The 13,783-nt window shown below is 46.2% G+C and overlaps 1 protein-coding gene across 2 annotated transcripts in view; it reads left to right on the top strand.

Annotated features, from left to right (window-relative positions):
* Window positions 1–3,728: 3,728 nt before the first annotated feature.
* The window catches only part of GLE1 (GLE1 RNA export mediator), a gene marked incomplete at both ends in the record, with an annotated part of 32,611 nt that continues 22,556 nt past the window's right edge, over window positions 3,729–13,783 (top strand). For both annotated transcript variants that reach the window (XM_080709404.1, XM_080709403.1), the window contains 3 exons: window positions 3,729–3,827; window positions 7,128–7,349; window positions 10,764–10,874. In XM_080709404.1, the coding sequence (XP_080565530.1) occupies window positions 3,729–3,827; window positions 7,128–7,349; window positions 10,764–10,874 (432 nt within the window). The remainder of the gene's footprint in view (window positions 3,828–7,127; window positions 7,350–10,763; window positions 10,875–13,783) is intronic.

Below are 13,783 nucleotides of genomic sequence, written 5' to 3'. Positions count from 1 at the left end.
CACACACACACACACACACACACACACTCTCTCTCTCTCTCTCTCTCTCTCTCTCTCTCCCTCCCTCCCTCCCTCCCTCCCTCCCTCCCTCCCTCCCTCCCTCCCCGGTGTTGGCTGATCTGAACCAGCTGAGCCCTGCCGGGCCTCAGCATCTTCCATTGCTTTTCCCTGGGGGTTTGGTAAGGCGCGCTGTCGCCCTCCCAGAAGGCCCGCCAGGTCATTCGCTCCTAAGCGCGGCCTTCACAGCTGTAATCCCAATCTCATTGGTGTTTGTTTCTCTTTGTATCTCTGGAATGCATTTATTCTTGGAAGATTTGTGTGGTTTTACAAAAAGATTTTATAATTGTAATTATATTTAAGGCTTCTTTGGATGTTTTTCTTTACCCACTCACCATTTCTCCTTTAATAACGATAAAGTGAATGCAGGAAAGAGGGCTGGTAAATGACCTCTTCTTTTTAGCTCAGTTCTGTCCTGTCTCCTTTGTGTGCTTTCACATGATAAATCACTCAATATCTGGAGGAAATATACTTTGTAAGGCACTGCTCCACGTTTTGGGCAGACCACTTAAACTCTCAGGAACAGAATGGGATGTGCTTTTATTTTATTTTTTTTGTTTTGTTTTGTGGCATGGGGGATTGAACCCAGGGGCAGTCTACTTCTGAGCTACACCCCCAGCACTTTTTAATTTTAATTTTATTTTGTGGTACTGGGTATAGAACCCAGGGGCATTCTATCTCCGAGCTACACCCCCAGCCCTCTCTTTTATTCTTTATTTATTTTGAAACAGGGTCTCACTGAGTTGCAAAGGGCCTCACTAAGTATCTGAGGCTATCCGCAAACCACGATCCTTGTCTCAACCTCCCAAATGCTGGGATTACAAGTGTGCAGCACAATGCACAGCTCCCAGCCCCTTTTTTATTTTATTTTTATTTTATTTTTTGGTACTAGGGGTAGAACCCAGGGGCTTTTTTTTTTTTTTTTTAACCTCCGGGCTATACTCCCAGACTTATTTTTTATACTTTATTTGGGAACAGGGTCTCACTAAGTTGTTGAGAGCCTCACTAAGTAGCTGAGGTTTGCTTTGAACCTGTGCAATCCTCCTGTGTCAGCCTCCCAAATGTTGGGATTACAAGTGTGTGCCACCGTGCCCGGCTTTCTCAGCTCTTTTTTAAATTTTGAAACAGTGGCTCACTAAATTGCTAAAGCTGGCCTTGGACCTGTGATCCTCTTGTCTCAGCCTCCCAAGGACTGGGAATACAGGCTGTGTGTGTGTGTGTGTGTGTGTGTGTGTGTGTGTGTGTGTGTGTGACCAGGGATTGAACCTGGTGTCATTCTACCCCTGAGTTACTCCAGCCCTATCTTTTTATTTTTGAAACAGGATCTCACTAAATTGCAAAGCACCTCACTAAATAGCTGAGGCTGGCCCCAAACCTGCGATCCTCCTGTCTAAGCCTCCCAAGTTCTGGGATTACAATCATACACCACCACATCCAGCTCAAATTTTTTGTTTTGAAACAGGATCTTGCTCAGTTGCTTAATGTCTAAGTTGCTGAATCTGTCCTTGAATCTCTGATCCTCCTGTCTCAGCCTCTCAAATAGTGAGATTAGAGGCATGCACCACCAAGGCCAACTTGAACCTTATATTGGCCAAACTAGTAAAAACCTCTTGAGTGTAGTGTCGAGCCAGCTATGTAACTTGTGATGGAAGGGCATATCTTAGAGTCTGTTCCTGGAGGATTTCCCAACAATGTTCTATTTTACTTTGTCAAACATTTTATTAGAGAAAAGTCCAGCCCGGCATGATAGTGCACACTTGTAATCCGGTATTTGGGAGGTTGGGAGGATGGCAGGTTCTTGGCCAGCCTCAGCTACCTAGTGAGGCCGTCCTCAACTTAGTGAGACCCTGTTTCAAAATAATAAGAACCAGGTATGATGGCACACATCTGGAATCCCAGTACTTGGGAGGATGAAAATGGAGGATCTCAGGTTTGAGGACAACCTCAGCAAGTAGTAAGACTCTCAGCAACCTAGCGAGACCCTGCTTCCAAATAAAGAAAATGGGGAGGTAGAATGCCTCTGGATTCAGTCCTCAATATCACAAAAAATAAAAAAATAGAGCTGGAAGCCAGGCATGGTGGTGCACACTCGTAATCTCAGTACTTGGGAGGCCGAGACAGAATTGCGGGTTTGCAACCAGCCTCAGCTACTTAGTGAGGCTCTCTACAATTTAGTGAGACCGCATTTCAGAATAAAAAATAGGGCTGAGGGTGAAGCTTGGAGATAGAATGTCCCTGGGTTCAATCCCCAGTACCACAATAAATAAATAAAATTTTAAAAAATAGGGCTGAGGGTGTATCTCAGAGGTAGAATGCCTCTGGGTCCAATCCTAAGTACTGCAAAAAAAGAAAAAATGAAAAAGTCCAGGGCAGTTTCATGTGGTGCAAATAACTGTAATCCTAGTACCAGGGAGACTGAGATAAGAGAATTACAGGTTTGGAGCCAGCCGCAGCAATTTAGCGAGGCCCTTTGCAATATAGTGAGACCTCTTTTAAAATAAAAATTGAATCTACATGTGGTGGCGCACGCTTGTAATCCCAGCACTTGGGAGACTGAAACAGGAAGATCGCACGGGTTTGAAGCCAGCCTCAGCTACTTAAGCTCATAGCAACTTAGACCCTGTTTCCAAATAAAAATGTGAAAAATGTCAAGCCAGGCGTGGTGGCGCACGCTTGTAATCCCTGCGCTTGGGAGGCTGAGACAGGAGGATTGCACAGGTTCGAAGCCAGCCTCAGCTACTTAGTGAGGCTCTCAGCAACTTAGTGAGACCCTGTTTCCAAATAAAATTTAAAATAGGTCTGGGAGTGGAGCCCGGATGTAGAAAGTCTCTGGGTTCCAACCCTAGTACCACCAAAAGAAAAGAAAAGAAAAATGTCTGTTTTTTTTTTTGGTACTGGCGAAACAGTCTCACTGAGTTGTAGAGGGCCTCACTAAGTAGTAGCTGTCTTTCTCCCAAATGCTGGGATTACAAGCATGCACCACCACGCTTAGCTTGATTTCCTACATTCTGCCTGTCTGGAGATGGAACCCAGGGGCATTCGATCACTGAGCTACATCCTCTGTCCTATTTTTTTATTCTTTATTTTGAAACAGGGTCTCACTGAGTTGCAAAGGGCCTAAGTAGCTGAGACTGTCCTCGAACCGCGATCCTCCCGTCTCAGTCGCCCAAATCTGGGATGGATTACAAGCATGGGCCAACATGCCCAGCCCTACAGTCTTTTTTTTTTTTTTGTGGGTCGGGGGATGGAACCCAAGGGCATTTGACCTCCAACCTACACCTGCGGCCTTATTTTGTATTCTTTATTTTGAAACAGGGTCTCACTAAATTACGGATAAATAGCTGAGGGTGGCCGCAAACCGTGATCCTCCCATCTCGGGCTCCCTAATACAGGGATTACAAGCATGCGCCACCACGCCCCGCCCTACATTCTTAAAGACTGGTATCAGCTTTCCTGAAAGCTGCTCACATTAGCCACAGCGGCACGGCGCCGCGCATGCGCGTCGACGCCCAGGCACGCCGGAGGAGGCGGGGCTTGCGGCCGTTAGGGGCGGGGCCGCGCTGCGTCGCGTGCGCGCCCCGGAAGCGGAAGCCGCGGCCCTTCCCGGCGGCTGATTCGAGGGCTTGTTTTGTCACCTGTGGCGCCTCAAAGAGGCTTTGGCAACGCGGGCCATGCCGTCTGAGGGTCGCTGCTGGGAGACCCTGCAGGCGCTTCGCAGTTCCAACAAAGGTCGCCTCTGCTACCACCGCGACTGGTTGCTGCGGGGCGAGGTGAGCGGCGGCCCCGCAGGGGTGGGCCTGCCGACCCGCAACCGGACCTGCTCTTCCCCGGTCCGCGTCGCGCCCCGCGCGGGAACAGCGGGCGTTCAGGCCCAGCCCCGGCGCTAGTGTTCCCTCCAGTCTATTGTAGCTGTTCTGGGGTGCTTCACTTTAGGAGATGCTTTCCGGTGCGAATGCTTCATTACCACCCAAGCCAGAGTTAGGCGCCTCCTCTGTTGTCAAAGCAACCCTGGCCTCAGGGTCGTTAATGTTCTGTGTATCCCAAGTGCTGGGAGCTCCGGATTTAGCGGCGAGCGGTTAAGATGACCCTCTTCGTGACCGGCCAATCAAATGAGCAAACTTAGATTATTTTGGACGGACCTGGGAAGGGGTCGGGTGTGGCCACTACCTAGTATTTGCAAAGTACTGTACTCGACGTGAAGAGACATCTGGAGACAGCTAAGGCATAACCCTTATCCCCAAATTCTGTCATTCTAGCAACAGATAGGATATTCTGTCTCCTGTGGGAAGTCAGATTCTAAAACTATTTCCCTGTCTTTGAAAGTTTTAAACAATACAGACTCTACAGTCAATACAGGTTGACTCCCAGCATTGTCTGGTGTTTTCAAACCACAAGACTCAGGTTGTGTTTTTTGTTTTGTTTTGTTTGTGGTACAGGGAATGGAATTCAGGGACATTCTATCTCCGAGCTACACCCTCAGCCCCCCCCCCCCCCCAATAATAATAAAAGAGCTGGTAGTGTAGCTTGGAGGTAGAATGCCCCTGGGTTCGATCCGGAGATCGAGAGGGAGAGGGAGAGGGAGAGGGAGAGGGGGGGAGGGGGAGAGGGAGAGGGAGAGGGAGAAGTGGGCATGGTGGTGCACACTTGTAATCCCAGCGCTTGGGAGGCTGAGACAGGAGGATCACACAGGTTTGAAGCCAGCCTCAGCTACTTAGTGAGGCTCTCAGCAATTTAGTGAGACCCTGTTTCCAAATAAAGTATAAATAGGTCTGGGAGTATATCCTGGAGCAGAAGGCCCCTGGGTTCCATCCTCAGTACCACCAAAAAAAGGGGGGGGGTCCTCCTGCCTTAGCCTCTAAAAACTTGGCATTTTAGGCCTGGAGAACTTGCCCCCTCCCCTTTGGAACTGGGGATGGAACTCCGGGGGCTTTCTACACACACTCAGTCCTATTTTTTATTCTTTATTTTGAAACAGGGTCTTATTGAGTTGTTGCAGAGAGCCTCATTAAATAGCCGAGGCTATCCACAAACTGCGATCCTCCTGTCTCAGCCTCCCAAATGCTGGGATTACAAGTGTGCACCACCATGCCCAGCTTTGAACTTGGCTCTTTTAAAGTGGGTTATAAGCCGGGTGTGATAACCCACGCTTGTGATCCCAGTACTTGAGAGACTGAGACAGGAGGATCGCAGGTTCTTGGCCAGCCTCGGTACTTAATGAGACCCTTTGAAACTTGGTGAGACCCTGTTCCAAAATAAAGAATAAAAAATTGGATGGGAAGCGGGCGTGGTGGCACACGCTTGTAATCCCAGCATTTGGGAGGACGAGACTGGAGGATCGCAGTTTATGAACAGCTTCAGCTAGTTAGTCCCTCAGCAACTTAGTGAGACCCCATTTCAAAATAAAGAATAAAAATAGGGCAGCGGTTGTAGCTCAGAGGTCAAATGCCCCTGGGTTCCATCCCTAGACCCAGAAAAAAAAAAAAAAAAGGATGGGGGTGTAATTGGGAGATAGAATGCCCTCTGGGTTCAATCCTCACTACTGGGGAGAAAAAAAAGTTGGTTATAGTATTTACAAATGAAGATCTGGAAACCGAAGCATGCTTACTGTTGCTTGGGTACCATTGCTCTGAGGCCTTCTCAGTGGGCAGAGCTAGGAAATATGTGTGCACGTATCAAACACACATACCCCCTCATGTATATTATTTGGTTTTCACTATGTGTTTTCTCTCTCTCCTTATCTTTTCTTTCCTTTTCTTTTTTGTAGTCCTGGGGATAGAACCCATGGGCACTCCTCTGAGCTGCACCCCAGAGCTATTATTTTTTTATTTTTTATTATTTTATTTTTATTTTTTGTTTTATTATTTTATTATTGTGAGGGCCTTACTAAGTTGATGAGGCTGGCTATGAACCTGTAATTCTCTTTCAGCCTCCCAAGTACTGGGATTACAAGTGCCACCATGCCTGGCGCTCTCTTTTGTTTTTCGTACTGGGGATTAAATCCATGGGTGTTCTATTACTGAGCTATATCCCAAATCCAAATCCTTGATTATTTATTTATTTAGAGACAGTCTTGTTAAGTTACCCAGTCTGGCCTTGAATTTTGGATCCTCCTGCCTGTAATCCCAGCATTTGGGAGGGTGAGACACGAGGATTGCAGTTTGCGGACAGCCTCAGCTTCTTAGTGAGGCCCTTTGCAACTCAGTAAGACCCTGTTTCAAAATAAAGAATAAAAAATCAGGCTAGGGGTATAGCTCAGAAGGGTTCCATCTCTGGTATCGCAAAAAAAAAGTAAATAATATTCTACAGATTGTGTATATGATTATAGTTTACTTCAGAATTTGTTACCTCTTCTATTCCAGTGTTTTACTTTCAAATTTATTTGAATGACAGTATTTAGACATGCTGTAATTACAGTTGTTTAATCTGATTTCTTTTTCTTTTTTTCATTTTTTTTGGCAGTACTGGGGGTTGAACTCAGGGGCATTCTACCTCCAAGTTACACTCCCAGTGCTTTTTTCCCCCTGTGGTACTGAGGGTGGAACCCAGGGGCTTTTCTACCTCCAGGCTATACTCCCAGACCTATTTTATACTTTATTTGGAAACAGGGACTCACTAAGTTGCTGAGAGCCTCACTCAACAGCTGAGGCTGGCTTCAAACCTGGGTGATCCTCTCAAGCACTGGGATTACAAATGTGCGCCACCACGCCCGGCTCCAGCCCTATTTTTTTATTCTTTATTTGAAACAGGGTCTCACTGAGTTTCAGAGAGGGTCACTAAGTAGCTGAGGCTGGCCTCGAACCTGCATTCCTGCTGTCTCAGCCTCCCAAGTACTGGGATTATAAGTGTGCACCACCACGCCTGGCTTAATCTGATTTTCTTTAAGGGATAGTTTTAAGGTCATTATCAAGAAACCACTGTATATGCTTTTCATCTCTAACTGTTAATGTACCAACTTTAGGTCTTTGGTATTTATTTACTTATTTGGGCCTTAGATGTTCACTAAGGTATGTGGTAGATTATGCACAGATCAGAGGACATGCAAGTTGGCTTAACCTCCTCCTTCTCTCTAGGATGTTTTAGAAGAATGTGTATCTCTTCCCAAGCTGTCTTCTTACTCTGGATGGGTGGTAGATCACATCTTACCCTACACACAAGAGAACTCCCTTCCTTCTGAATCATCATCGTCCTTTGGATCTTCGTTCGCCCCAGACCAACCCTTGCTTGTACCCAGATCTCCCGACAGAAGCTCTCCCTTCTCACCAGCATCTCCTGCAACACCAGATGGAGCCCAGGTAAAGTTTATTTAGCTTAAGACCAAAGGTGTAATATTGTCCTACTCACCCTGGCAAAAAGGATTGTGTCTCATTGCAGCTGTTTGTAGGAACAGTGTTTACTACATCATCCCTCAGCGTTCTCTTTATAAAGACTAGGGGGAAGTTTCCCTCTGTTCTTGGAGCCAAAAGAGCAACTAATTTCATGAGCAGATAGGTTTTTTTGTTTGTTTGTTTGTGGTACTGGGTATAAAACCCAGGGAGATTCTACCTCTCTGCTACACCCCCAGCCCTATTTTTCATTCTTTATTTTGAAACAGGTCTCATTAAGTTGCAGAGGCCTCACTAAGCAAAACAAAGGATAAGGAGGAGTTAACTAATTCATATCCCAGAAGTCCAGGAATGCATTTGGAATTAAATCTAAAAGATCAACTTTTCTCTCTCTCTCTCTTTTTTATTTTTTATTTATTTTTTTTATTTTTTATTTTTGGTGGTGTTGGGGGCGGAACCCAGGGGCTTTCTACCTCCAGGCTATACTCCCAGACCCATTTTATATTTTTATTTGGAAACAGGGTCTCACTACGTTGCTGAGAGCCTCACTAACTAAGTAGCTGAGGCTGGCTCCGAACCAGCGCGATCCTCCTGTCTCAGCCTCCCAAGCGTGGGGATTACAAGCGTGCGCCACCACGCCCGGCTCTCTCTCTCTCTTTCAATTAATTTATTTTTTTGTGTATGGTACTGGGAATTGAACCCTTGAACCCAGGAATATTGTGCCTCTAACCTATACCCCCAGCCCTATTTTTTATATTTTATTTTTATTTTTCAGAATTAGGGATGGAACCCAGGGACATTCTACCTCTAAATTACATGCCCACATGCTCAGCCCTATTTTTTTTTGGTGGTACTGGGGGTAGAACCCAGAGGTTTTCTACCTCCGGGCTATACTCCCAGACCCATTTTATATTTTATTTGGAAACAGGGTCTCACTAAAGCCGGGCGTGGTGGCGCACGCTTGTAATCCCTGTGCTTGGGAGGCTGAGACAGGAGGCTCGCACAAGGTTCAAAGCCAGCCTCAGCTACTTAGTGAGGCTCTCAGCAACTTAGTGAGACCCTGTTTCCAAATAAAATATAAAATAGGTCTGGGAGTATAGCCCGGAGGTAGAAAGCCTCTGGGTTCCACCCCCAGTACCACCCCAAAAAAAAAAAAAAAAAAAAGAAACAGGGTCTCACTAAGTTGCTGAGAGCCTCACTAAGTAGCTGAGGATGGCTTAGAACCTGCATGATCCTCCTGTCTCAGCCTCCCAAGCGCGGGGATTACAAGCAGCACCACCACATCCGGCTTTTTATTCTTTATTTTGAAACAAGGTCTCAGCAAGCGTGGTGGTGCCTGCTTATAATCCCAGCATTCGGAAGGCTGAGACAGGTGGACTGTGGATTGTGAACAGCCTCAGCTACTCATGAACAAGGTCAATGTTGTGAAAAGCTCACTAGGTGTTTTTTGTGTGTTTTGTTTTTTGTGGTACTGGAGAGTGAACCCAGGGTCATTCTAATTCTTAGCTATACCTTGAGCCCTACTTTTATTGTTTATTTTATTTTTTGTGGGTCTGGGGATGGAACCCAGGGGTATTTGACCTCCTCTGAGCTACACCACCTGCCCTATTTTTTTATTCTGTGTGTGTGTGTGTGGGGGGGTACTGGGGATAGAACCCAGGGGCATTCTACCTCCAGGCTACACCTCCAGACCTATTATATATTTTATTTGGAAACAGGTCTCACTAAGTAGCTGAAGCTGACTTCGAACCTGCGATCCTCCCATCTCAGCCTCCCAAGTACTGGGATTACAAACGTGCCCCTCCACGCCAGCCCTTTTGTATTCTTTATTTTGAAACAGGGTCACACTAAGTTGTGGAGGGCCTCACTAAGTAGCTGAGGCTGGCTGTGAACCTGAGATTCTACTGTCTCAGCCTCCCATGCCCAAGTACGCTGTTTCAAAATAAACAGGGGTCAAGGTATAGGACGGAGGTAGAATACCCCTGGGTTCCATCCCAGTACTACACACACACAAAGTTGGGACTACGTTTGTTGGCGCACGCTTGTAATCCCAGTTCAGGGGAGACTGAGACAGGAGGATCACGGGTTCACGGCCAGCCTCATCTACTTATTGAGGTCCTCTACAACTTAGTGAGACCCTGTTTCAAAATAAAGAATAAAAAATAGGGTTAGTTCAGAGGTAGAATACCCCTGGGTTCCATCCGCAGTACCACAAAAAAAAGAAAGAAAGAAAGAAAGAAAAAGCCGGGTATAGTGGTTCATAATTCAAATACCAACATTTGGGAGGCTGAGAAAGGAGGATTGTGCACCGTGAGACCCTGTTTCAAAAATAAAGACTAGCTGGGCGTGGTGGCGCACGCTTGTCATCCCCGCGCTTGGGAGGCAGAGACAGGAGGATCGCGCAGGTTCGAAGCCAGCTGCAGGCGCTGGCTTAAGAGACCCTGTTTCCAAATAAAAATGTAAAAATAGGTCTGGGAGTGTAGCCCAGAGGTAGAAGGGCTTCCAGGAATCCCAGTACCACCAAAAAAAAAAAAAAAGAATAAAAAAGTAATAGGGCCGGGGTTATAGCTTGGAGGTAGAGTGCCCTGGGTTCCATCCCCAGTACCACAAAAAAGAGAGAGAGAGATTGAAGCTGGGCTTCGAGCTGGATGGTGCACACCTGTAATTCCAGTACCTGAGAGGCTGAGCTAGGAGGTAGGAGACTTGAGGCCAGCTCAGCAACCTAGTACGACTCTCGACAGCTTAGCAAGATCCTATTTCAAAATAAAAAATAAAATAGGACTGGTGGTGAGTCAGGCGTGGTGGCTCACACTTGAATCCTCAGGAGGCTGAGACCGGAGGACCACAGTTTGCAGACAGTCTCAGCTTTTTAGTGAGGCCCTTTTTCAAAATAAAGAATAAAAAATAAGGCAGGGGGTGTAGCTTGGAGATAGAATGCCCCCTGGGTTCCATCCCCAGACCCGCAAAAAAAAAAAAAAAAAAAAAAAAATAGGACTGGTGGTATCTCTCTGAGGTAGAAACCCCCCGGATTCAATCCCCAGAATCATAAAATATAAATGAAAGGAGTGGGAGGTCGGGTGTGGTGGCGCACGTTTATAATCCCAGCATTCGGGAGGCTGAGACAGGAGGATCATGGTTTGTGAATAGCCTCAGCCACTGCTTTGAGAGGCCTTTTGCAACTCAGTGAGACCCTGTTTCAAAATAAAGAATAAAAATAGGGCTGGGGGTATAGCTCAGAGGTAGAATGCCCCTGGGTTCCATCCCCAGTACCACACAAAAAAAAAAAAGAGAGAAAAAGTTGGGATGTGATCTTTGTCTAGAAGAGATAACACGTACTCTACCAATTTTAGAGCTTATTCTTTTTCCCATCTTCTTTCTGTGTAGGACAAACATGAGTCCCAGCCCTCGGAATCCACAGCTCTTCAGTCCTCCCGTGGGGTCAGAGTGGAAGGCTGCATCCGGATGTATGAGCTGGTGCACAGAATGAAGGGAGCGGTAAGGGAAGCCTTGAAGTATGGCGCTTCACCCTGGGAGCCACGTGCCCGCAGTGTGGGCTCCCCGCTGCACGTCAGTGTGTGCTGCCCGCTGGGCACTCCCGGGGAGGCAGTGTCAGGAGGGCTCAGGAATGAACAGCCCGCGCGAACTCTGGTGTCACCTCCTGGCTTAGGTATTTCACATGCTGCTTTAGGAAAATGACTTAGGCTTTTCCTGGGTCCTGTTTACTTTCCCAAAATTGTAGATGGTCCAGTATCGTCAGATAAGATTGTACTGTGAATATGGGACCTGAACAGCCTCTGAAAACATAATAGCACTATTTTAATTATTTTACTTTGGGTCCACTACTCTGTTTAATAGACTGAAGTATAGGCTGATTCTATAATTGAACATAAACCCAAGCACATTTTTTTTTTTCTTTTGAGGCAGGTGTGGTAGTGCACACCTTATCTCAGTACTTGGGAGGCTGCAACTGAAGGGATGTAGATTTGAGGCCCAACTGAGCAAATTAGATACTCAATGACTTAGTGAGACTGTTTCCAAATAAGAAATAAAATTGGGCTGAAGATGTAGCTCAGAGGTAAAATCCCCAATCTCCAGTATCAAAAAACAAAACAAGAGTTGGGCATGGTGGCACACACTTGTAATCCCAGTACTTGGTACACTGAGACAGGAGGATCTCAGGTTCACGGCCAGCCTCAGCAACTTGGTGAGGCCCTCTGCAACTAAGTGAAACCCTCCTTCAAAATAAATAATAGAGAGCCGGGCGTGGTGACGCATGCTTGTAATCCCCGCACTTGGGAGGCTGAGACAGGAGGATCGCGCAGGTTCAAAGCCAGCCTCAGCTACTTAGTGAGGCTCTCAGCAACTTAGTGAGACCCTGTTTCCAAATAAAATATAAAAATGGGTCTAGGAGTATAGCCCGAAGATAGAAAGCCTATGGGTTCCACCCCCAGTACCACCAAAAATAAAAAATAAAAAATAGGTCTGGCCAGGCATGGTGGCACACACTTGTAATCCCAGCATTTGGGAGGCCGAGGCCTGAGGTTTGCGGTTCGCAGACAGCCTCAGCTACTTAGTGAGGCCCTCTGCAACTCAGTGAGGCCCTGTTTCAAAATAAAGAATAAAAAATTGAGCAGGGGCTGTAGCTCAGAGGTCAAATGCCCCTGGGTTCCATCCCCAGACCCACCAAAAAAAAATAGGTGTGGGGGTGTGAGTTACAATGTTTCTGGGTTCAATTCCCAGTACCACCAAAAAAAACAAAACAAAACACATGAATCCAGGTGTGGTGGTACATGTGTGTACTACCAGTACTTGGGAGAATGAGCAGAAGGGTTTTAGGTTTGAGGACAGCCTCAGCAAGAAGGCCAGACCTTGTTTCCAACAGAAAAAAGGGGGTGGGCTGGGGGTATATAGCCAGTACCCCCTCACACACAAACGGAAACAAACAAAAACCCATATGAGAGCCGGGCGTGGTGGCGCACGCTTGTAATTCCAGCACTTGGGAGGCTGAGACAGGAGGATCGCACAGGTTCGAAGCCAGCCTCAGCTAAAAAGTGAAGCTCTCGGCAACTTAGTGAGACTCTGTTTCCATATAAAATATAAAATAGGTCTGAGAGTGTAGCCCAGAGGTAGAAAAGCCCCTGGGTTCCACCCCCAGTACCACACACACGCATACACAAAAACAAACAAACAAACAAAAAATAAAATAGGGCTGAGGCAGCCGGGCGTGGTGGCGCACGCTTGTCCAGCATTTGGGAGGCTGAGACAGGAAGATTGTGGTTTGTGGACAGCCTCAGGTACTTAGTGAGGCCATTTGCAACTCAGTGAGATCCTGTTTTAAAATGAAGAATAAAAAATAGGGTGTAGCTCCAAGGTGGAATGCCCCTAAGTTCCATCTCTAGTACCACCAAAAAAAAAAAAAAAAAAAAAAAAAAAAAAATATATATATATATATATATATATATCTGAGGCTGTAGTTCAAAGGGTCCTGGGTTCAACCCCTAACCCTGAAAGGAAAAAAAAAAGGATATACAGGATGAGTCCTTTTTATTTTGAAACAGGGCCTCTAAACCAGCCACAGTGGTATATACCTGTAATCCCAGTACTTGGGAGGCTAAGATAGGACACAGGTTCAAGGTCAGCCCCAGCAACATACTGAGGCTTAATGAGCCCTGTCTGAAAATGTTGTTACTGTGTGTGTGTGTATGTATGGGGTACTAGGTACGGAACCCAGGGGCACTCTTATCTCCAAGCTATACCCTAGGCCTATTTTATTTTTTAATTTTATTTATTTATTTTTTTTCCTGTAGGTCTGGGGATGGAACCCAGGGGCATTTGACCTCTGAGCTACACTCCCTGCCCTATTTTTTATTCTTTATTTTGAAACCGGGTCTCACTGAGTTGCTAAGGATGACTGTAAACCCTCGATCCTTCTGTCTCAGCCTCCCAAGTACTGAGATTACAAGCGTGCACCAATGTGCCTGGCCTGTCTCAAAATAAAAAATACCCACCAATCCCCGCTCCTCCTGCCACCTGCCTGTTTCTCTCTGAGCTAATCTAGTAGATTAGCCATCTTTCAGACTCACTTTTATTTCAATATTTATATTTCATATACTTTAGTCTCCATGGTATTAATTTCTATTTGGAGAGATAAACAGAAATTTTTCAGAAAACATGGAAAATTGAAGGATTATTTAAAGGTCTTATGATCACATACAAAATGTAATTCTGATGCTGGGTGTGGTGCCGCACGCTTGTAATCCCCACACTTGGGAGGCAGAGACAGGAGGATCATGCAGACTTGAAGCCAGCCTCGCTGGCTTAAGAGACCCTATTTCCAAATAAAAATATAAAATAGGTCTGGGAGTGTAGCCCAGAGGTAGAAGGGTTTGCAGGAACCCCAGTAC

The sequence above is a fragment of the Muscardinus avellanarius genome (assembly GCF_963383645.1).
Source record: "Muscardinus avellanarius genome assembly, chromosome: 13".
Taxonomy (NCBI): Eukaryota; Metazoa; Chordata; class Mammalia; order Rodentia; family Gliridae; genus Muscardinus; species Muscardinus avellanarius.
This window is presented reverse-complemented; position numbering and strand designations above follow the sequence as displayed.